The sequence below is a fragment of the Oryzias latipes genome, chromosome 18, assembly GCF_053564925.1.
Source record: "Oryzias latipes strain Hd-rR chromosome 18, Olatipes_Hd-rR_3.1".
In the NCBI taxonomy this organism is placed as follows: Eukaryota; Metazoa; Chordata; class Actinopteri; order Beloniformes; family Adrianichthyidae; genus Oryzias; species Oryzias latipes.
Genome location: NC_136254.1, coordinates 9905543 through 9928382, shown reverse-complemented (window position 1 = coordinate 9928382; position 22840 = coordinate 9905543). Strand labels below are relative to the sequence as shown.

At 41.9% G+C, this 22840-nt stretch overlaps 1 protein-coding gene and 1 long non-coding RNA gene across 3 annotated transcripts; both read right to left on the bottom strand.

Annotated features, from left to right (window-relative positions):
* Positions 1-3514: 3514 nt before the first annotated feature.
* Positions 3515-5592, bottom strand: LOC144987395 (uncharacterized). Its single transcript, XR_013651276.1, has 3 exons — positions 5525-5592; positions 5138-5417; positions 3515-4999 (listed from the first exon to the last, which is right to left on the bottom strand). It is a non-coding gene; the product is annotated as an uncharacterized LOC144987395 (long non-coding RNA).
* A 273-nt stretch (positions 5593-5865) lies between these two features.
* LOC144987382 (uncharacterized) lies at positions 5866-8342 on the bottom strand. 2 transcript variants are annotated; one of them, XM_078936747.1, is made up of 7 exons: positions 7623-8342; positions 7077-7340; positions 6652-6897; positions 6458-6568; positions 6365-6380; positions 6186-6265; positions 5866-6013 (listed from the first exon to the last, which is right to left on the bottom strand). In XM_078936747.1, exons 1-7 carry the CDS (start codon positions 7981-7983, stop codon positions 5886-5888), a joined length of 1206 nt encoding a protein of 401 aa, XP_078792873.1. In that variant the 5' UTR covers positions 7984-8342; the 3' UTR covers positions 5866-5885. The 2 variants fall into 2 exon arrangements, with proteins under 2 accessions (XP_078792873.1, XP_078792875.1); XM_078936749.1 differs by having other exon boundaries at positions 5866-5983.
* Positions 8343-22840: the final 14498 nt, after the last annotated feature.

The window sequence follows — 22840 nt, the reverse complement described above, 5'->3', positions numbered from 1 at the left end:
GGCCCCCCTTTCTCCCTGGAGCGCTCCCCTCCTGGGCGGGGCCGCTGGCCCCTGCCTTGCTCCTCCCTGGACCAACCATGGGCCGGGTGGGTGGCTGCCTGGAGTGCAGAGCGGGTCTCCCTTGGGGGGTCCTGGCTTGTACCTGGGGTTGGGGCGGGGGGATGCCCGGAATTCCTGGGTGGTGATGGGGTGCTCGTCTGGGGCTGTGGGCGCCTTTCTCCGGTGGGGCCCTGCGTTGGGCTCTCCCGGCGTGGCGGGGGGGCTGCTTTCATGGTTGGGCTGGGGTGGCGCTTTAATCTGAAATGTATAATTTGACATTTAAAATGGATTGATAGAAATGCTTTTTAATTTTCAAAATGAAGCTGCATTTTTTGACTCAAAATTAAAATGAAAAAGCAATACTTTAAAATGCTTTTTCATTTTATACTTCAACACAGCTTTTTCTGTCACTTAATTAAAATGCTAATGAAAATTGTATTTGACATTTTATTTTCAAAAAAGGTCCCTGGTAAATGTGTAGCAAAATTCATTTAGCAGAGACTTAAAAACACACTCATAAAAAGAAGGTAACCTACGTAAATCTAAAAGTTTAGTGTCCATCAAAAACAGAGAATCATCCAGCCTCAGACCAGTCACATGTTCAAGACAGCATTTTGTTGTCTGCTATCAATTCACAACAATTTAAATAAACAAATACTTAGAAATGTTGTTTTAAAGTAGTTCTCCTGGTTGGGCTGGGGCAGGACGTTCTCTCCCCCCATGCCTCCCTATTCTCTGGCTCTGGGGGCCCCCGTGGCGGTCCTGCTGGCCCTGGCCTGGGTGGCGGGCGTGGTCCCCCCGGGGGCGGTTGTTCTCTGGGGGATTCTGGCTGCGACACCTGCTGCGGCGGGGGTCTTGGCGTGGGGATGGCTGGTCACTCCTCCTCCTTCTTTTCACATTCCATCATCCATTTTAGAAGAACATAAACACTCACCTGAGCACAGGTTCTCATCTGTTTGCCCAGCTGTTGGACAGGACAAGTTAAAAAAATGTAGTTTTAATCTGAATTTTCTTTATAACTGTCCTCTATCATGAGAAAAATGCTACAACAACATTTTAAAACACCAAGAAGAAGAAAATGCTTCTCTGCTCCATGGTCATCTTGAAATCTGACATCTGATTTTTCATGAAGAAATCATTGAATGAACATGTTTGAAAAGTTTGTATGAAATTTCTAATTTCATTTTCTTCTGGTTTGTATTTGAAGGTGATTTGGCTCTTTATGAGTCACTCAGATGCCCTGAAGACCCAGAAAATAATCCAGATATGTTGATGCCAACATAGGTAATCTTAGAGGATTTTTTGGTTGATGTGAAACAAATAATCATGAATAAACGCTAATGGATTATTTCTATTGCAACAGTTCAGTTTGTTTGAGCTCAGTTTGTTTGTGTTATTTCACAACACTCAAACGGTGCAGAGACTTGAGTCAATGTCTCTGTCATCAACAGGAGCTGAAGAAGAATGAGGAAAACTGGGCTGTCTGCTTTTCTATCCTGGAACTCCAAGAGCGCCACCTGGATTTAGACTTCTTTAAAGATAAGACTCCTGAGGAACTCAGCTTCTGACTCTTTCTGCAGCTGCTGAACACGACTCACAAACTGTACAAAACTTTTTTTACATTTGAAAGAATTTCTAAGTTTTATTTGAATCCACACAAGGATTTGTTTCATGGACAGACACAACAACACTCACAGTTGTACATGAACACACACAGCTGTTTGGATTTTTGTCTTTTGTCATTTGATTTTGTAATAACTATCAATACTGCAGCCATCTTCTTCTCTTAGGGTGTATTCAGACTGAAAAAGTCTGCTGGTCTGGACCGAGTCCACTTAATTTGGTCTGGATCCGGTCCTGAACCTTCCTTTTGGTCTGGATTCACACTGCCTTTAACCGGACATTTCTATTTTGGACCAAAGCTTGTAAACAAAAGCACTTGACTGAAGATCTCTTCGTTGTGTTTGTTTGTGTTCATTGGCTCATAAAAATGAATTTCAAATTAAATAATTCTGTAATGTTTTCATACATTTTGACATTTTAAATGTTAATTGTTTCAAACACAATGCTTGCAGCTTTCTAGCATCTGTCTGTGTGGCATTCTGGGATCAGTGTTTAGCATCACAGTAACAACAATCAATAGTCACACAAACTGCAGCTCAATCAGCACAAAACTTCACATTTTAAAATAACCTCCAAAATCAGGGAAATTTACACAGATTCTCAAATTAAAAGTCCCTAAAAAGGTGCAGCTATCACATGTATGTTGTTGGAAATATGCTTGATGATGCAAGTTCTCCACTTGAGTGAACATGGTAAATTAGAATATTATAAACTCCTGGTTCTCTTTATAACAATAGAATAATGATACTATAACAAAGATAAACTGTATAATGTTATTTTAATCTCTATGGTTCCTCTGCTGTATAATAAATAACATGATATGTGAGCAGTGTTCAGGAGTGTGGCTGTCTGTCTTCCAGCTGTCAGCGCCACCATGTGGTCAAATTCTTGCAGTGTCTCCTTGTTTTTCCATTGTTGCAGTGCTGCTGTGTTGGTGTGTTGACAGAGTTTTTGTCTTTTTATTTGCAGGTATTAAACTGTCCTGTAGATCGTGTGTTGCTGTCCTCATTTGCAGCACGTTGAGATCTTTTGACCTCTCAACATTTGAATTCAACTGAATAAAGAGAATCTGCAGAGAGAAATCTAGAGGCTGATAGTTCCATTATATTTATATATGAATTGGACTGATGATTCCTGATGTCACCCCAAGGATTCTGACAGGTGTAAATGAAGCCTGCAGGGGAGTGGCCATGTTAACAATGAACAATTAGACAGGACAAAGTAAGATGAGAGCTGATGTGAATTTCAAAATAAAAACACAGTTGGCCTGAAGGTGGCGCCAAAGAAAACATTTTCCTTTCTTGGGGAGCTGGATTAATGTTCATCTTTTCTGCTTTCTTTCATCTGATGAGGCGCTGTGTGGACGATCAGGTGGTTTATGGTGGTCGTGTCTCATTTAGGACTTTTGAGTCTGAGGATGAGATGCTGCCTCAGCTGCTGATTCAGGAGAATGGACAGAAATGAAGCTCTTCCTCTGAGGAAGAACAACTTGTTTTTACTGGAGAGGAAAATAGAAATGCAGCTGAAATCTGCAGACTTCAAGGTTTACTCTGACGGTCTGGTTTAAGTCCAGAACTGAACCTCTAAGAAAACAGGTTTTAGGGTTTGACCCATTCTGACAGACAAACTCTGTTTTTTTCTGAGTGAATCTTTGTTGGAAGTTTGCACATTAACTTCTTTGAAGGATTTTTCTGTCAGTTACAAAGTTTTTAGTGTAAATGTTGATTGAAAGAAGAAAAAAATGTTTAATACAGAAAACACATGTAAATGAACATGGCTCACAGTGAAAACTGAATAATGTTACAGATAAAAATCACAGAATGACAAGAACAGAAATGATGAAAACAATCAATTCAAGAGTAACAAAAGTTTTATTGATATAAAAATGTTCAAATAAGACTCAGTTAACATATACAGTATATATATTTATATGTTTATAATCACATAATTTTACATGAAAAGTGTATATATTTTTATATTTCAAATTTAATAAAAGAAATCGTGAAAAACTGTTAGAAGAACTTTACCATCTTTCTAAAGCCCAGAGTATCAAGAGAGAAAACTATAGTTTTCTTTGAAGTCGTCTGTTATTAATGTTAATTTTTATAATCTGTTAGCATTTTAAAGACCCACTCTGATGAAAACTGTGTTTATGGTGTTTTTTTACATGTTTTTACAGCATTTCTCTCACGATGGAGGATATTTGGGTAGATTAAGTGTAAAATTGCATTTCTTTTTTTAATATTTGCGAATGAGGAGCAGATGACAAAGAACCTTTTAGGTGTGATGTAGGTGCTACAATCTGTGGGCCACTAGCTCCCTGCTCTGCTCCATTCTGATGCATCACTTGTAGACGACTAGATCCATGAACGTCTTTGTTTTCCTCGTCTGAGCTGGAATCTGGATCAAAACTGTACGACTGGATAGTTCCAGTATTGCTCGCCATTGTTGTGGCAGCACTAAAGTTAGTTTGAGGAGCTGTACGCTAGCTGGAGAGAGTGTAAGCAGAGAATGATGGGAAATGGGATCAAGCTTACTCCGTGCAGACCGTTTATACACAACTCAGAGGTGAATTTCTAATGAACTCCTGCTGATCTGCACAAACTATGGTCTAGAAAATGACACAGGTTTATTGATTTTGGCTAAAAACTGCAAAATCATAATTTAAAGACCACTGGGAATTAAAAGATGATCAGAGTGGGACTTTAAGCTGAATTTGTTCGGTTAGTAAAGTTTAACACATTTTACATTATAAGAACTTCAGAAGTTTAAAAGTACATCAGAAGCTTAAAAAAAGTAATTATGGAGAAGAATAGTCTCAAAGTCTGACCATATAAGGACTCAGACTCTTTCTGCAGCGTTCAGTTCAACAACAGAACAAGTCCAGTTGTTTCCTGATGGTTCTGGTGGAAGTAAGACTCTGTCTGAAAGTCTAGACTGACCTGGATCTGGACGTCCAGGATCTTAAAGGACAGAAAAGTCTGAAGCTCCATGTTGTTCATGATCAGCCTTGATAGAACAGACTGTGTGAACCAGAGACATCAGCTGATCCTGGACTGCAGCTGCAGACTTGGTTGATGTTGGAAAAACTAACAATCCAGAGAAAATCTCAGCAGATTCAATTCATCCCTGAGTTCCTTTAGGATTAGATGTTAGGCAGCTGCAGGAAAGTTGTTAAGATCGCATATGAAATAAAAAAACTGAACAAAAATACTAAAATGAGACCAAAAGAGAGGCAAACATTTGGAGCCCAGCAAAGGTGCAGCTGTCCTAGCAGCGCCACCTACAGGTGAGACGTTTGTTCATCACATTGATGGATGCTGCTGGCTCTGTGGATCTACAAGAAAAGCCAAAATGCAGAGTTACTCAGCAGCTGAGGGTGGAGCATGGTCTTGATGCAGAACCTACATCAACAAATTCAAGTTTCTATCTTTTCTATCAGATTTGATCTCTAGAGAATCAGATGGAAACTTACCAAGTGTTTGTCCTCATTGAACTTCAGAGTAAAGCATCTCATCAGCTGAATGAGACCATTTTCCTGTCAGAAAATCAAATCAAACATTAAGTAGAAACTGGAAAACAATAAAGACAGTTGTGTTCATTTCACATTGTGACAAGTGAATGACTTGAAAACATTGACTTGAATGAATCCTGCAGTTTCCTTTCCAGCAGTTTTCAGTCAGTGAAGTTACAAAGATGAAGATTTGACTTACCTTTGTTTTTCTTCCTGATCTGTGCATACAGCTGACTGCCATCTAAAAGCAAACAACATCCAACATGACAGAAGCTGACAGCCTGACAGTCATTTGGAAAGGCAGCTGCATGGATGGAGAACATGTTTCCATGTAGTGGCAGATCTTACCTGCAGACGCTCCTGTCTTCACATCAGAGTAAACTGTCTCCTCTGCTGCTTTCTGTCTCTTTTCTGTCAGAAAACATTGGATTTGACTCAACTGGTTCATAAATCTATCTTGAAGCTTTTTCTTTAGATAAACGTTGAATAAATGCTTTGATTTTCTCACTTTTCTTAGTGACGGTTTTAAGATTGATTGAAGAATATGTAACCTTCCTGGATTCACCTGAAACAACAATTATTCATATTTTTATATTTGGATCATTTCTGCTTTCATCTAAAAGTCTACAATAAAAAGATGTTTTCTTTAATTTGTTTTTTATATGTCTGATAGAGAAAATCTGTCATTTTTGTTCCACAGAATAATAATTTAGATGTAAATGAACAGATAAATGTTCTTAATCTTGACTGATTCTTTCATTTTACCTTTGTTTTCATCTTCTGGATCAGTTTGAATCTCCTCAGGACCTTTGTGTGATTCAAACAGAGAAGAACCACCTTAAAAAGGAATTTCACAAAGACAGAATCAACCTCTTCTAAACCAACAGGAACAAAATGTTTCCATCAATTTCCAGATCAGACATCAAGAGATGAAACTGTTCTGTTCAGTTCATTTGTTCTAAAGTCAAACTTCTAGAATAAATCCAGACCAGTCAAAGTTTAGACTAACCATGGAGGAGCATGGAGTCATTTCTGTGCTGAGCTTCTCTGTGGTCTGCAGCAGAGCTCTGGTTGTTGTCCTGAGAGCTGCTGGAAGAAAGAAATAGAAAGATTAGAATGATTGAAAACATCATCTCCAAGAAAATCATCTGTCACACTTTAAACATAAAAACACAGAGCTGCACAAACCTGATGATGTCTGAATCTGGAAAGAAAAAAATCAGTTATTGATTAACATGAGATTATTATGAATATTATCTAATAATCAGTAATATTTCTCACCTCTTGATCTTTTGTAGAGAAACCACATCATGAATAGAAAAATGACCAAAACTACAGAAGTTAGAGCAACAACCAAGACAGGAAATGAGGAGCTGTCAGGTCTGGATGCAGCTGTAAAAAAACATGTTTTATTCAAATATATGTAAATATTATCACCTAAAGGATTTCCAATGAATCAATAGAGATTTGCTGACATGTTACTGCCAACCAGCTCTGTGGTGATTCTTTTCCTGAGGATTGACACTTGTAGAAGCCTTCATGAGACTTTGACACTGCAGGGATGATCATCTCCACTCTGCTCTCACTTTGGATGATTGTGTCATTTTGATAGAAAAACACTTTAGAAAGAAGTTTTTCTGTCCTCAACTTGCAGCCAAGAGTAACAGAATGTCCCTCAGTCACAGGATGGACAGGACTCAGCAGGAGAAGCTCATCATCATCTGGAAACATCAACATTCATCTTCATCACATATGATCCCAACATGTTTGACGTCTGCTTCATTCTGCTTTGACATCCAGTTGATCATCTAAATCCATCTTCAACTTCTGCATGTGTTTCAAATCAATCCAATGATGAAAGTCAAGCTAAAAATAGGAATCCAAACATCTTTCCACTCACAGTGTCCAGTGATGTTGACTGCGTTGCTGAATGCTGATCCAGACTCACACCAGTACACTGCATTACTGGACTGGATCTTCTGAACATGACATGTTGATCCATTCATTGTTCCCCAGTCAGAACAGAATGACAGGAAGTCAGGAAGCAGAAACCTGCTGACTCTCCACTCAGCAGAGTTTCCCTCACAGCTCAGTGAGACAGAGTCAGAGGTGAAGTGTTGGACTCTGTCAGGACTCACTGAGAGAGACGCTGATGGATGAAGATCTGAAAACAAACAGGATGAAGATCAGCACACTTTAGCTTCATTTGGAGAGCAAAGAGACACAAAAACAAATGTGTTTCAATGGATTTTCATTCAATGGCTTGGAGTTAGAATGGCTCTATGCAAATGAAAAAGAAACATTTGTTTCCAACATTTTGAATGACAGTTGACTGTTAGCAATAAGTGGAAACAAGCAAACTAAAGAGCAGAATCTGACAGCATTAGAAATGTGAAGAGAAATCATTCAGTGTTGACAGAAATGAATCAACAATCAGAAGTCTGACCTCCAGACCAGACAAAGTGAGGCTGACTGTAAAGAGTGTAGAAGTGTGGCTCTCCTCTTCCAGCTCTGCACACATATCCTGCTGTGTGTGTCTGTCCATGAATGATGTAGGAGTTGTCTGCAGTCCCATTGGAGCTAGCAGGCAGCAGCTCATAGCTGTAAGAGCCAGACTTGTGTGATAGATCAGGAACAGCTTTATACCAGTAGAAGCTCCATCCTGCAGACACATGTTCAACCTCACAGCTCAGAGTCACTGAGGCTCCAGGACTCAACCACCATGGAGACACTCTCAGGACAGGTTCTGGGGGAGAAATAGTGTTGTTTTTAGTGACTTGGTTGTGTTTCTGACCAAACTCTTTCATGTGACACCTTTGGTTCTGATAGAAGAAGCTCCACAGGTTGACAGAACTCTGATAACTCTGCTGTCAGACAGAAATGAAGCAGGAGATTTTTCACTTTCTTCATGATTGTTTTGACCTCTCTGCTGCTCTGCTGTGACTTCTGCTGCTCTATGACAGAGCCTCTATGACAAACTACACTATTAGAAGAAATGATCAGCAGCTTCTCTTCAACAGAGATCATTTATTGTCAATGTTTCACTTTTACAGATGATGGACCAACTCTGTCAGCGTGCAACACTTTGATTTTTGCAGGAACTGCAACAGAAACACAGCAATGCTCTTTAGCTGAAATGGACTCAGTATTATTCAATTCTGTCTATTCCACAGTTATGTTGGTTTTTCATCATAAATTGTGTCACTAAATTGCTATGGTTACCAGTACCCCTCCCTGCTGTTCATTTTCAAATGCCGAACAAAACCATAAAAAATAAAACAGTAATTTATTGATTAAGAATGAATATTTTCACAGCTGTTTTGAAATCAAACACACAGTGTCACACCAACATCCTTTTGTTAATTTTATGTGTTTACATTTACAGCAGAGCTCATTTTGGCCTTTTTAGAAGACAAATTTGTTCCAGTGACTTTCTAGTTAAAAGGGAAGAAAAAGTTGTGTTTAAAATTAAGATTAAAGAGCTTTAGAAACAAAATGTAACAGTTATATAGATTTTGTGCAAAATTATAAATTTAATACAGTTTATAATTTTTATATTTTGTGCTCCATTAAATTCTTTTTAAACTCACCATAAATGGTGACTGGATCACTGAACTCTGTGTGATAAACTGGTTCTCCTCTTCCTCCTCTGCATCTGTAGACTCCTCCCTGTGAGACTCTGATTTGTCCATTTGAGAGGAAATCAGCATCTTGTGTTCTCAGCAGTTTGGAGGGTTTCTCTCCTCTGAACCAGAAGAAACTCCAACCAGATGATGAAGGCTTCACTGAACAGCTCAGGGTCACTCTGCCCCCTACTGGAGACTCTGTGATCTTCAGTTCAGCCTTTGGATTGTGTGCTGTGGAGTTCAAAAATAGATGTATTTATCTGTATAAACAAAGGCCAATATCTTAAATATGAGTCTCTAGAAAACATACATTAATAAATGACAATCATTCATTTATTTATTTCCTAAATTCAGTTTTAAAACACAGATATTTTGTTGTGTTTGAACAAACTTATATAAAAAACAAAAATTAATTTACCTAAAACAGACAACCTTAAAGCTTCACTCCAGTTTGTTGCAGAATATGAATCCTCTGTGGGTCTGCTCTTACAGCTGTAGTCTCCACTGATGGAAGCTGTGATAGTCCAGTCTTTCTGCTTTGTCCTGAATGTCTGTGACTGAGGTGTTCTCCATTCATACTCCCACTGAACTCCTTCACCTCCCTGAACCTCACATGTCAGAGTGATCCTCTCTCCTCTGAAGATCTGAGACCAGCTGGGTTTTTGGGTTACACTGACTTTGTTGGAAACTATTTCCATCAAATTTAAAAACAATAAAACACATTTTAATGTTCAAATCAAGGATTGTGAAAAGCTTTCAATAAAGTGAAATCACTCACAGGTTATTTGAATGGTGACTTCATCACTTGGATCAGAGTAGACGGCTGGTTCTCCTCTTCCTCCTCTGCATCTGTAGACTCCTCCCTGTGAAACTCTGATTTCTCTATTAGAATGGAAATCAGTATTTTGCACTGTCAGTACTTCCTGGTTTTTCTCTCTTCTGTAAAAATAATAACTCCAACCAGATGATGATGGATTCACAGAACAGCTCAGAGTTCCTCCATTTCTACTTATCTGAGCCTTTGGAGGATCTGGAATAGATTTCAAAACAATAAAAGGAACAGATTTTATTAATATTAAAACACATTTACAAGAAAAATCATGACAAACTTTAAATTAAGGATTCGTGTTACAGTTTAAGAAATAAAACATGTGACCATCTTCTTTAATAGAACCATGTTTGTTTACTTTAATTGTCTAAAAGGATTCCTGTCATCTATTTTGATGCCTTTAATAACAATAGAGAAAAATTCATAACATGTTTCCATCTCAAAGAGGTTTATAGAATAAATTCAGAGTTTCTTGTTTCTTGTATATTAATAACTGTGAGTGTCCTTATTGACCAGCCATCACTGCCAGAAGAGCTTCAGAATGTGACAGCTGGGTCTCAGTTTTCCATTTCTGAACACAATGTTGTGTTTGTTGTGTGTTTGTGTTCTTGAACTTCCTGTTTTACATCAAACTATTGAAGTCTTCAGGTGTTTTTCTGGAAAAAGTCTTTTTTAGTCTCAACGACAAAAGCTGTTGATCAACCAGCAGTTTAGATTGTGTTCAGATAAAACCTTTGTGGAGATAATTGATCATAAAAGCATTTTCTTTTGTCTAACCTGACTTCTCTTTTTAAAAAGGAGTGAAGGAATGAACAGCTGATGGAGGTGAGTTTTGTTGTTTACAGGTGTGAGTTTCTTGTTTTTTTATGACTTTGTGTAGTTTTAAGCCACAACCCAATAAACTTATTCTCCTTCCTTGTAAAATGAACCACAATGTGATTTTCTCTGTTCCAATCCATGATTATAAAATTGTAATTTTTAAATAATATTTGAGCAAAAGTCTGTATTTGACTGAAAAATACTTTTCACATCAGAGTTGATGTGTTTTTACATCAGTTTATTTATTTACAGCAAATGTTAGTAACATTTTCCAAATTGATTGAGATGACCCTTTTGGTTTCAGGTTCTATTTGTCATTTTTGTTAAACTTAGTAGAAAATGAAAATAATCTTTACATTTTGCTAAAAATAAAACTCTTACCTAAAACAGACACTCTGACAGCTTTACTCCAGTTTGTTGCAGAATATGAATCATCTGTGGGTCTGCTCTTACAGCTGTAGTCTCCACTGATGGAAGCTGTGATAGTCCAGTCTTTCTGCTTTGTCCTGAATGTCTGTGACTGAGGTCTTCTCCATTCATACTCCCACTGAACTCCTTCACCTCCCTGAACCTCACATGTCAGAGTGATCGTCTCTCCTCTGAAGATCTGAGACCAGCTGGGTTTTTGGGTTACACTGACTTTGTTGGAAACTGTTTCCATCAGATTTAAAAACAATAAAACACATTTTTAATGTTCACATCAATGATTGTGAAAAGCTTTCAATAAAGTGAACTCACTCACAGGTTATTTGAATGGTGACTTCATCACTTGGATCAGAGTAGACGGCTGGTTCTCCTCTAAATCCTCTGCATCTGTAGATTCCTCCTTGTGAGACTCTGATGTTTCCATTTAGTCCATCATTGATTGTGTCTTCAGAGGTGTGTGAGGTTCTTCTGAACCACTCATATTTCCAACCAGCAGATTTCTCCACAGAGCAGATCAGTGTCACTCTGTCTCCTACTGACACAGTTGTTGTTGCTGCTGTCAGTGTGGCTCTGGCTCTGTCTGCAATGTTTGACATTTCAATTTAACAATTATGAGAATCATGCTGCATCAGTGGCATTCATTTAATAAATTTCTAAATCTAAATTCTCTCATAAAACGAGTCTTGTCTGAAACAGACTTAGAAATTACCTGATACACGTATAGAGACTCTATTGCTGCACTTTTTATAATTTGAACCCTTCCTGAGACCACAGCACTGATAATCACCACTGTGATGTTTTTGTAGAGGATTTATTTTGAAATCTTGTTGTGTGACGTCAGAATAAGGTGTCCAATCACTTCTATTAAATGTGTATTTCCAGTCATCTGTTCTTCCTTCCTCCATGTCACATTTGAAGGTTAAAGATTCTTCAACAAAGAAAGATGACCATTTGGGTTCAAAGGTCAATTCAGCATCTAGAACAAACACAAACACAAAATTTACAAAAAACTTTTTTAATTGAAGATAAACACCAACAAAACCAAACTAGCACATTTTAAAATCAATCATGTTTTTTGTCTAAAAATGATGCATCAAACTGACACAAATGTAAAGACTATGACAAGAAACAACTAAAAGTCCAAAAGTGTCACCTTCAGTGTGTCCACTGTGGAGGAGTGAATACAGCACTACTGTACATGAAAGATGGAAACATCAGAGATTCAGAAACTGATACAATATTTCAACAATAGAAAGAAATGAAACTAAAACTGTCAATGAATGTGACATTAAGTCAATGGTTTCTCTAACAATAATGTCAAAGTTTTAGTAAATAAACAAAGAAAAATGATTTCTTTCTAAAGAAAAGTGTTCATCATGATCCCTGATAGAGTTCAGCTGAATCCTGTGGAGAAAACAGCTGCAGTTGAAACATGAAATTCTAACAATTCAGTTCAAAAATAGTTTTTTTTTTGGTTTGAAATTTTTCCTGATGAATGTGATGAAAACAGCAAAAGTTCTTGTGAAAAACTCACAGATGAACTCCAGTTTACAGAGCAGAGTGTGTCCCATCCTCACAATCAAATCACACTGATGAGAAAATCCTGATGGAAAAGAGAAAAATGAAAGTGTGTTTCAGGAAAAGCAAAGAACTGTGAGAAACTAAAAAAACATGATGTTTTCTGTAAATATTGAATGGAAAAGACTCACTAACTTCTAGTTTCCTTCGTCAAGACAACAATAACACAACTGTCACAACGTCCTCGACTGAGAAGAAAGACAAAAAGACAAAAGGTATTTCACCTGATTTAATAAAGACAAGAAAAAAGTTATTTCAATAAAAGTTAACTCCAAAAATCTTAATAATGGTTTTTAATTATGAGTGAATGACATTTAATCATAATTAGCAAAAAAAACAAACATTAGATTTTAGGAAAAGCAAAATAAAGATTTGCTTCTAAAACAATCAAAGTACTTTTCTTCAAATGTGCTGCAGAGAAATCTTCAAGTCAAGATTGTCCACAAAGCAGTGAACTTCTTTCAGTCACCAAGAAATGAAAATGTTCTGATTCTGGTAAGTCTAGAATACTCACAGTGTGGACTGACTGATAGTAGTTCTGCTCTTTGTTCATCCGTGTCCTCTCTTCTAACAGCAAATGTCTTCATTCTTCTAAACCACTAAGATCAGCTTCTGGGATGTGAAGAGTCACATGGTCTCAGTGCAGAAACATTTTCTATTTCTGCATTTTATGGTCACTTCCTGGTTGAAGTGTTAACATCACATCATTCACACCTGATGAAGAAGAAAATATATAAACCTTTTCAATCATGAGGTCATGATATGACGAACTTTGTCTATTTTCATCCTTTCAGTCTTGCATCTTATAGAGAATTTTTCTTTTTTTTTTTTTTTTTTTTTTAACTTGTCCTGTCCGACAGCTAGGCAGGCAGATGAGAGCTGAGGGCCTCTTGTGTTGGACATATTTTACTTTAACAAGAGGGGTTATTAATCTTCAGACAAACCAAAGGTATGACTGAATAAACCCCTTTTGTAATTGAGGCCAAACATTATTAATTTCAACCATGTTTGAAAATCTTTGGTGTGGACCAGATGGAAAAGGAAAGGAGGGAAGAAGAGAGAGGGATGTTAGAGAGGGGGGGGGGGGGGGGGTGACAGTGAGGGGGGGGGGGGGGGGTTTAAGACCATGAAGCAGCATAGAGCAGACAGGTTTACTGGTTGTTTATCATTACGGTACGGTTCAAATGTAGTACAAAAAGGGCGGGGCCTGTCCTTACACACTCAAATGTTATCAATACACCTGCTAGCTGCAAAAAATGCCCACATGTCAACATGTACACAAAACAGATAGTGTTCACGAACGCATACCTATGCCTTTAAACCAACTATCACGCAAACTATTAGTGCAAAGGTGAGCTAACACCTGTGCTCAGGTGAGTGTTTATGTTCTTCTAAAATGGATGGTGGAATGTGAAAAGAAGGAGGAGGAGCGCCCAGCCACCCCCACACCCAGACCCCCGCCGCAGCAGCAGCGGCAGCCGGAATCCCCCCAACGCCACACGGGAACAGGCAGGGAACAACCACCCCCCGGGCGACCAAGACCGCCACCCAGCCCAGGGCCAGCAGGACCGCTGCGAGGCCCCCAGAGCCAGAGAGCAGGGAGGGAAAGAGAGCGCCGCCCCAGCCCAACCAGGAAAGCAGCCCCCCCGCCGCGCCGGAAGAGCCCAACGCAGGGCCCCACCGGAGAAGGACGCCCACAGCCCCAGACGATCACCCCACCACCACCCAGGAGTTCCTGGCATCCCCCCGCCCCAACCCCAGGTACGAGCCAGAACCCCCCAAGGGAGACCCGCTCCGCACTCCAGGCAGCCACCCACCCGGCCCACGGATGGTCCAGGGAGGAGCAAGGCAGGGGCCCGCCGCCCCCGCCCAGGAGGGGGGAACCCCTGGGAAAAAAGGGCGGCCCACAAGGGGTGTTGTAAATGTGGCCCCGACCAGGCTCGGCCACTGTTGGAAGTTTGGCGGGGCCCAGCGCTCAGGGGCAAGGACCAGGTCCCACCCCCCAGGGACACGAACACCCCCGGCTCAGGTGTAATGTGAACCTTCCCACCGTGCGGAGAGAGTACCACCGGGCCCAGGAAGCCGGCACCCAGGGGACACGGCCGCCGTCGCCAAGAGGCCCGCACCCCCCACCAGGGAAGGGGTAGGGGACAGATGGACCCAGGTCCCACCTTCCTTGCAAAATGTGTGTGCGTGTATGTGTGTTTGAGAGGGTGTGTGTGTGCATGTGTGTGTGTTTATGTTGGAATGTATATATTGAAGGGGGAGGGGTGTGTGTACTAAGGGGGATGCAGTTAAAATTGGCGAGTATGGCACTAAGGGGAAATCTCCTGATTACTCACAGTGATGTCCCCTCACCCTCCCCACCAAGGGGCCCTAAATGTCTAAGGTGCGGTTAAAATTGCCGGGTAGGGTGCCAGGAGGACATCTGCTGCTTGCTTGCAGTGATGTCCAAGCACCCCCCCTACCAAGGACCCTACATGTCTAAGGTGCAAATAAAACCGAAAGAGGGGGGGCCCACTCCATACGGCAACCATAGGAGGGGGGCCACTGCCAAGTAGCTCCCCCCCAAGGCGCATCGCAGGCTAGACCCCCCACCCCCTCACCCTAATATGAGGTAATATGAGGAAGGGGGTAAGTTGGGGACAGCTGGTAGACTGTTCCCCGGTGGTCAAACAGCTGTCCCCCAGCCCCCCCACCCCAGCAAAGGGGCAAGGGCCACCCAGCCCAGGGGCCCCACCCCCGGAGGCGCCGACACCCCAGGCCCGGCACCACCCACCCCACACAGAGAGAGAGGAGCCAGAAAGCGTCTCCCCCCCCGGAGCAAGCCCAGGCCCCCACCCCCTGACGCCGGCCCTAGAGGAGCTCTGGTCAGGCCTTGACGGGACCGAGGGAGCCAACCGGCCGAGGCAACCACTGATTGCCTCAGCGGTACCCGTCAGCCCCCCCGACCCGTACCAATAATGGGTCCCCCCCCCAGAACGCCCCCCCACAGGAAAGGGCCGACAAGCCCCCCAACCCCACCCCACCCCACCCCAGACCCCGCAGCTGAAGCGGATGACACCCAGAGCGACCGGGGGCCCCGAGAGGGTTGTCCCGGCCCGTCCCAGAGCCAGGGAAGGGCCGATCCCAGCCCCAGGTGCAGATGGGCAGCCAGCGCCACTGCCCCCCCCCCCCCCCCCCCCCGAGCAGGGCCCCCCGCCAACCCCCCCCAACACAGGCAAAGGGAACACCCCCCCAAGCCAAGCCAGACCACCCCCCCACCCCCCCACCACGCACCCCCACACCCAAGCCCAGAGGACCACGCAGCGCACCAGCCCGCCCCACCCAGGCACCGGACCCGACCCCCCGACCAACGGAGCCGCCACCGCCCCCGCCAGGCACCGGAAGCCCCGACCCCTACCCCAAACCACGGCAGAAGGGCAAGGAGCAGCGATGACCAAGCCCCCCACCCCCTAAGTCAGCGGTCGGGAACCTTTTTGGCCAAGAGAGCCATAAACGCCACATGTTTTGAAATGTAATTTCGAAAGAGCCATACAATAATGTAGTGTCCCTTTCCCACACTGAGGCACGGAGACTTAACATCTTTTAAGGTTCTTTATTCTGGTTACTGCAGACCGCAACAAACGCCGTACAATTAATTCAGCAACTCCTGAATCTCTCCCGCCGAGACGAAAGCGCTTCTCCCAACTTTATATTCCCCTGCTCCCGCTCCAGCCCTCCCATTTCCCTTATTCGGCCCATAGCTGAACCCCCATTTGTCCAAACAGGCTGAGCGACAGAACTGAGGGCCAATCAGATCTCTGCTTGATGCCTTTAATGAACTCCAGAACTTTTAACGCGGCCCAACAGCCATCCAATTCAGTCCGCGACAATATGTTTAAAACTAAAAATACAAGTGAATGTGTGCATTTGATGTAACTTCAACATTTTAAAGTAAGATAAGTCTGTGGATTCTTTTTAAGAACATCGTTATGCTGTTGCTAATAAATGATGAGTATTTCTCGTGGTAGTTTTGCTGATGGTCTAGTCTGGTTGATACGTGGTGAGTTTCTGCTTCATGCAGGCGTTGAGACTTTAAACGTGATCGTAGGTCTGACTGTTCTTTAGATGTGACAAAGACTGATCACATGCAGATACGGAGCCAAACACACACTCACACGCTGCAGTGAGTGACGGGCAGCGGGTTTTACGTTTTTACAATCCCTGCGCGATTCACCTGCTGCCGGTGCCCACAACCCCTCACCCCCACCCTCTGCTTTCTTCCTCACACAACCCGTCCCCGTATCTGCGCGCTCTTTCTCAGAGACGGGAGCGCGCAGTTTTAGGCACGGCAATTCACAGGTTTCCGGGTGGTACAAACTCTGTGAAATAATAGACAATTGTAAACTTATAGCGCTGGTGCAGATTTCTCTCTCTAAGCACCGCTACTACTGCGCGCCTCTGGCATTGCATCGCGCCCGAGAAGGACTGGTCTAATGAAAAAAAAAAAGTATAATTAAAGATTTGTCTGCGAGCCACATGTGACCATCAAAAGAGCCATATATGGCTCGCGAGCCATAGGTTCCCGACCCCTGCCCTAAGTCATGGAGTCAACCACAGGAGACCAGAGAGACTGAATTCTTTCAAAGTTACTTGAGCTTTGGGCTGACATTTTTTCCAAGCTGATATGATCAAACAGCAGATTTCTGTGTTGACTCATGTTTATATTTTTCTTGTTTTTCCAATTTATTAAAATAGTTTTTTGGCAATACAAAGAGTTATGAAAATGATAGATGCTAATCCTTCTTCTATATCGATGGCACTCATGTCACCAAGCACACAAAGTGACGGTGAGGCCGTGATTGAAACCTTAAGCCAGACTGATAGATCGGCACATACCTGCTGCCACAGCCTGGACAGGAGTGCAGAACCACAGTGCGTGCATGTAGCTGTCGGGTAGATTACTGTCACAGTGCTCACAAATGTCTGAGTTACTGAGACCCATCTTGAACATCCTCTGTCCAGTGTAGTAAATTCTGTGAAGAGTTTTGAGATGGATTAGCTGCAGATTTGGACTTTTTGTCAGTTTAAAGGTGTTTAGACAGAGTTCTGACCAGAAGCTTTCATCTGTGCTGATGCTCAAATCTGCATCCCATTTTGTTGTTGGAAGGGCAATATTGTTATCTAAATTACATAAAAGTTTGTATATTTTGGAGAGAGTTCTATTCATTGAAAAATTAATCAGAGTGGTAACTACTCTGGTAGCTTTAAATCGTCGTCTTTATATTTATACTTTTTAGTAATACTTGATTTAAGTTGTTGATATTCCAAGAAGTTATTTATTCCATGTTTGTCTTGAAGTTCCTGGGGAGTTATGAATCTTCTATCAATAATTACGTGCTCTAGTTGTTTTATGCCCCCTGCTTGCCAAGCTGGGAAGTGAATCATTTTTTTGTTTATAAGGATGTCCGGGTTGTTCCAGATGGGTGTCATTTTGCACGGTTGAATTGATGATTTTGATATTTTGAGAAATTCCCACCAGGCTGTTAAAGTGGCATTTATATTAATACTTTTGAAACAATCCTGTTTTTTAACTGTTTGGCTAATAAATGGTAGCTCTGACAGGTTGATCTTTCCACATAACGCCTGTTCCAAGTCTAACCATGAGTTGGTTTCTGGATTATTTTTTAACCATTTTAAGATGTATTGTAATCTATTTGCAAGAAAGTATTTGTGGAAATTAGGTAATTCTAATCCTCCACAGCGTTTTGCAGATTTTAAAGTTTTTAGACTAATTCTTGCAGGTTTGTTGTTCCATAGAAAGCTTGATATGGATGAGTCTAATGTTTTGAACCATTTTAATGGCGGTTGTGTGGGAATCATTGAGAAGAGATAATTAACCTTGGGTAAGATTTTCATTTTAACCGTAGCTACCTTGCCCATAAGGGACAGGGGCAGGTTGGTCCAGTGTGTTAGATCGTCCTGTATGCTTTTCAGTAATGGGGTGTGGTTTAGCTGCACCAGTTCTGATAGTTTGGGGGAAAAGTAGATACCCAGATATTTGATATTTCCTGTTTTAACTGGAATTGTGAGTCTTTGTTCCATATTCCTGTTGAGTGGTAATAAAACAGACTTATTCCAATTAATGGAATAGTCTGATATGGAGGAGAATTCATTTATGATCATTGCTGTTTCATTTACAGAATGTAAATTCCTTAAAAACAGTAATATGTCATCCGCATAAAGACTAATTTTATGATGGCTGTGTTTGGTTTTTATTCCTATAATGCTCTCATTCTGTCTTATTGCTGCAGCTAAAGGCTCAATGAATATAGCAAAAAGAGAAGGAGAGAGTGGGCAGCCCTGTCTGGTTCCTCTTCCAAGAAAAAACCTGTTTGAAGTCTGTTTATTAGTTCTAACTGATGCATTGGGGTTGTGATATAATATTTTGATCCAATTGATGAATGCTTCTCCAAAACCAAACTTATGGAGGGCAGCAATAAGGAACTTCCAATTTACTCTGTCAAAGGCTTTTTCAGCATCCAGCGATAGTACCGTCATTTCCTGGTTTTCAATGGTGGCAAAGTCTATTATATTAACTAGTCTACGGACATTATCATCATCCGAGTGTCTACCTTTGATGAATCCAGTTTGGTCGAAGTGAATTATGTGAGGAGTGATTTTTTCTATTCTCTGTGCTAGTGCTTTGCAGATAATTTTTACATCTGCCTTTTGAAAAGAAATAGGGCGATAGCTTGAAGGACTAGTGGGATCTTTGTCTGGTTTTAGAAGAAGAATTATGTTGGCTGAGTTCATGTTAGGTGGCATTGATTGGCTCTCATTAATAAATGTGACCGTTTTATAAAATGTTGGTGCCAGTTGTTCCCAGAATTCTTTATAAAACTCAGCAGGAAAGCCGTCAGACCCTGGTGCTTTACCATTAGGCATAAGTAACAGAGCTTCCTGAAGTTCAGACAACGAGAGCGGAGAGTCTAAGTTTGTGATTTGATCCTCATTTAGCCTGGGTAGGTTTACATTATTAAGAAATGAGTCAATACTTTGCTCTGACGGATTGATCTGCGGTGTGTACAAGTTTTTACAAAAGTTTTCAAATGCGTTATTAATTTTGACCGGATCGTGAGTGACATTTCCTGTTTGGTCCTGAAGGAATTTATTTTTTTGTGGTTCTTATTACTCCTAAGTTTTTATCTTATCTTTATTTCATTGAAGGTTTTCTTTCAGGTTTACTGTGTGTGTGTGTTCCAGCCATTTCAATTAAAAGGGACTTCCTGATAATTGCATATGTAAAGAGGTTTTGATGCTGCAGCTGCAAACTCATCCCCCTCCAGGAGAAAACAGTCTTTGATCTTCTAAGACCATCTGGAAGCCTTAACTGTAGATCTGACATGGACAAGAATTAAATTATCTCCAGGATTCAATTCTAATCATGGGAAACCCTGAAGGTGCCAACTCGCATGAGAAGGACAAACAGTTGGGACTGACTGCCTGTGGAGAAGGATCCGGGCGACTGTGCTGGACCCCATGGGGACACAGTTGGTGGTCGGACAGAGGTCCGTCTGTGAAATAACCCCCCTGGACGTTTGAAGCAGGAAGCCAGGACCAAATGCTGTAATTCCAAATATGGACTGACGGAGGTAGGCAGGCTCCCTGCCAGCCAATCCGAGCGTCCAGAGAACGAGTCTGGACGCCATGCTGTGTTACGGAGGAGGAGGCTGAAACCGACATGATAAAACAGCTGGACGGAGGAACTTCCGTTGTTCTCAACAGGCTGGCATGTTAAGACGTTGGTAATTTTGGCGCTGTGCAAGCTCTGAAACTTTGAGAACCCAGATGATCTGTTTTATTTTGTTTTACTCTGTTTTTAGAAATATTGTTAGGAAATGAATTTGTTAAACTTAATCCGGTCGAATCCCGTGGTTTTCTTCTTCTCGACTTTATTGAACATGCAACAAGGAAAGTAATCTCAAAGCGACAGATTATTTCCTACAGTCCGTAATAGAGGTGATTGATGATTTTTCTCTATTAATTTTAAGCTGATTAGCCAGAAATTTGCCAGATTTATAAGAGTTTTCAAATCTTCCAAGTCAAAGCATTTGTATTTGAAATTGTGTTAGTTTATTAATGATGTCATTTAACTGCAGCTTTAAATTTTTCAGATCTCCCAGAATGTGTTCCTGTGCAGAAGCAGCAGAAGCAGTCTCCAGGGTTTTGATTTTATTTTCTAATTCTAATAAATCTGCTTTCTCTTTGCGTTTTTTGTACGTTGAATAAGAAATGATTTTCCCTCTCATGACTGCCTTTGCTGTTTCCCAAAGAATGCACGGTGAGATGTCTGGAGTATTGTTGAAGTCTAAGAAGGTTGCCCACTCTTTTTTAAAGAATTCAAGAAATTCCTGGTCCTTTAACAGAGACGTATTAAACCTCCAGGTTGTACCAGAGGGTGTGGATTTTTCCCTAGAAATGTTTACAGAGACTGGTGCATGATCACTGATAATAATTGGATGGATATTGGAACTTTGAATATTTTTTAAAAGAGAGTTACTGATTAATAAATAGTCTTAAGGGGAGTGTGAGTGGTGAACTGGAGAGAAAAAGGTGAACCCTTTAGTGCTTGGGTGACATGAGCGCCAAGCGTCTCAGAGACCCAAATCATTCATGTACTGCTTCAGAATACTTGCAGATCGCCATGTACGCTGGTTTTCTGCTATGCTGAGTCTGTCAAGTTCAGGGTCCAAAACAAGGTTGATGTCTCCTCCTATAATGATTGTGGAGTCAGAGTGAACCGAAAGTGAGGTGAAGAATCTGTGAAAGAAGGAAGAGTCGTCAACATTAGGGCCGTAAACACTCGCTATACAAAAGTCCTTATTCTGAATGGATATATTAATGATTACAAATCTGCCTTCTGGGTCAGTAACTGTATCCTTATGAGTAAAATTAAGATTTTTATTAATTAAAACAGCAACTCCTCTTTGTTTGGAGTTGTAACTGGCAGAGTATATAACTGGAAATTGTAAGCAGCACATAAGGTGATTCAAAGAATTTGATAAATGGGTCTCCTGCAGTAGAGCTATATCTGCTTTTAGACCATCCAGGTGATTTAACACTTTCAGTCTCTTTGGGCCAGAGCCAAGTCCACGCACATTCCAGCTAACGATGTTAAGACTGTTCATAACTGCTCTAACTGAAAAGGTGTAAAGCTAAGTAGTGCTTGTGTACCAGTCCGTGTGCGCGTGCCCGCATTGGGAAGCGCTGTGCATGTGTGCGCGCGAGCGTTTTCTGGCAATGTGAGCTGCGTGTCGCGTGCGTCCTATGAGAGCCTGTGTGAGGTGTTTGCAGTATGTCGGCGTGTGTGTGCGGGATCGCATGTGCACGCCCCTGTGTGCGCGCGCGCCCGTTCCATGCATAAATAAATACTTACCGAGGATGAGTTGCTTTCAGGTGATTTATATATGATGAGGGGGGGGGGGAGGAAAGAAAAAAAGAGATAGAAGGGAAAACGAAAACAACAACAAAACAACAATAAAAACATGAGTGGGACTGAGGTGAAAAAAAAAAAAAGACTGTTTTCCTGAGATCGAGGTGTGGATTATTGATGATCCGGTTTTCCATTCATTGAAGTAAGTTTAGCGGGTTTTCTTCTGGGCAGCGCAGATGTTCTCAGCGCGGATCTGAAAGCCTTCAGCACAGCCAGGGGGTGATCTCCGGGTCCCGGAACAGCCGGCCGTCCACGTAAAGTTTGTCAACGGCCACAATCTCTCTCGAACCAGCAGCAAGATGCTTCCTCCTCAGCGGGAACAGGATCTTCCTTCTACGGAGGATTTCTGCCGGGAACTGGTCATTCACGCTGAAGTGCGTTCCTTTCACCTCTCGGCCTCGGCCCTTCACCAGCTCCTTTTGTTTGAAATGTTCGAATTTAGCCACAATAGGACGCGGGCGCTGGTGGTCGGACCTTCTTCCTCCGAGGCGGCGTACCCTGTGGAAGGAGATCTTCTGCACCTCCTCCTTGGGGAGCTTCAGGTGGACCTCCAAAAAGGACCTCAGAGTGGCCTCGGGGTCTTCTCCTGCCTCCTCTGGAACCCCCGGGATCACTAGATTGTCCCTCATGCTCCTCGACTGAAGATCCAGGAGGGTTCCTTTATGGATCGGTTCTCCTCGGAGAGACGGGCGGTGTCATTGCCCAAGATCTTGATGGTCTCTCTGAGGGCCTGGTTCTCAGCTGCGAGCTCCCGCACCTGCTGCTGGCTGAATTCCAGAGACTCCCGCAGACCTTGAAACTTTCTATGGAGAATCTCCAGCAAATTGAGGCGGCAATCAAAGCTGGAGAGCTTTTTATCAATCGAATCCAGGATATCGCTCACGCCGCTGCCTGGAGAGGACGCAGCC

Excerpts from the sequence above, each read along its gene's own strand:
- LOC144987382 (XM_078936747.1), bottom strand. The coding sequence starts at position 7,983 with ATGAAAGAGTTTGGTCAGAAACACAACCAAGTCACTAAAAACAACACT. Across the intron at positions 7,341-7,622 it reads TCACTTTGTCTGGTCTGGAG|ATCTTCATCCATCAGCGTCT; the intron begins GTCAGACTTCTG and ends GTTTGTTTTCAG. Across the intron at positions 6,898-7,076 it reads AGTCAACATCACTGGACACT|ATGATGATGAGCTTCTCCTG; the intron begins GTGAGTGGAAAG and ends TGATGTTTCCAG.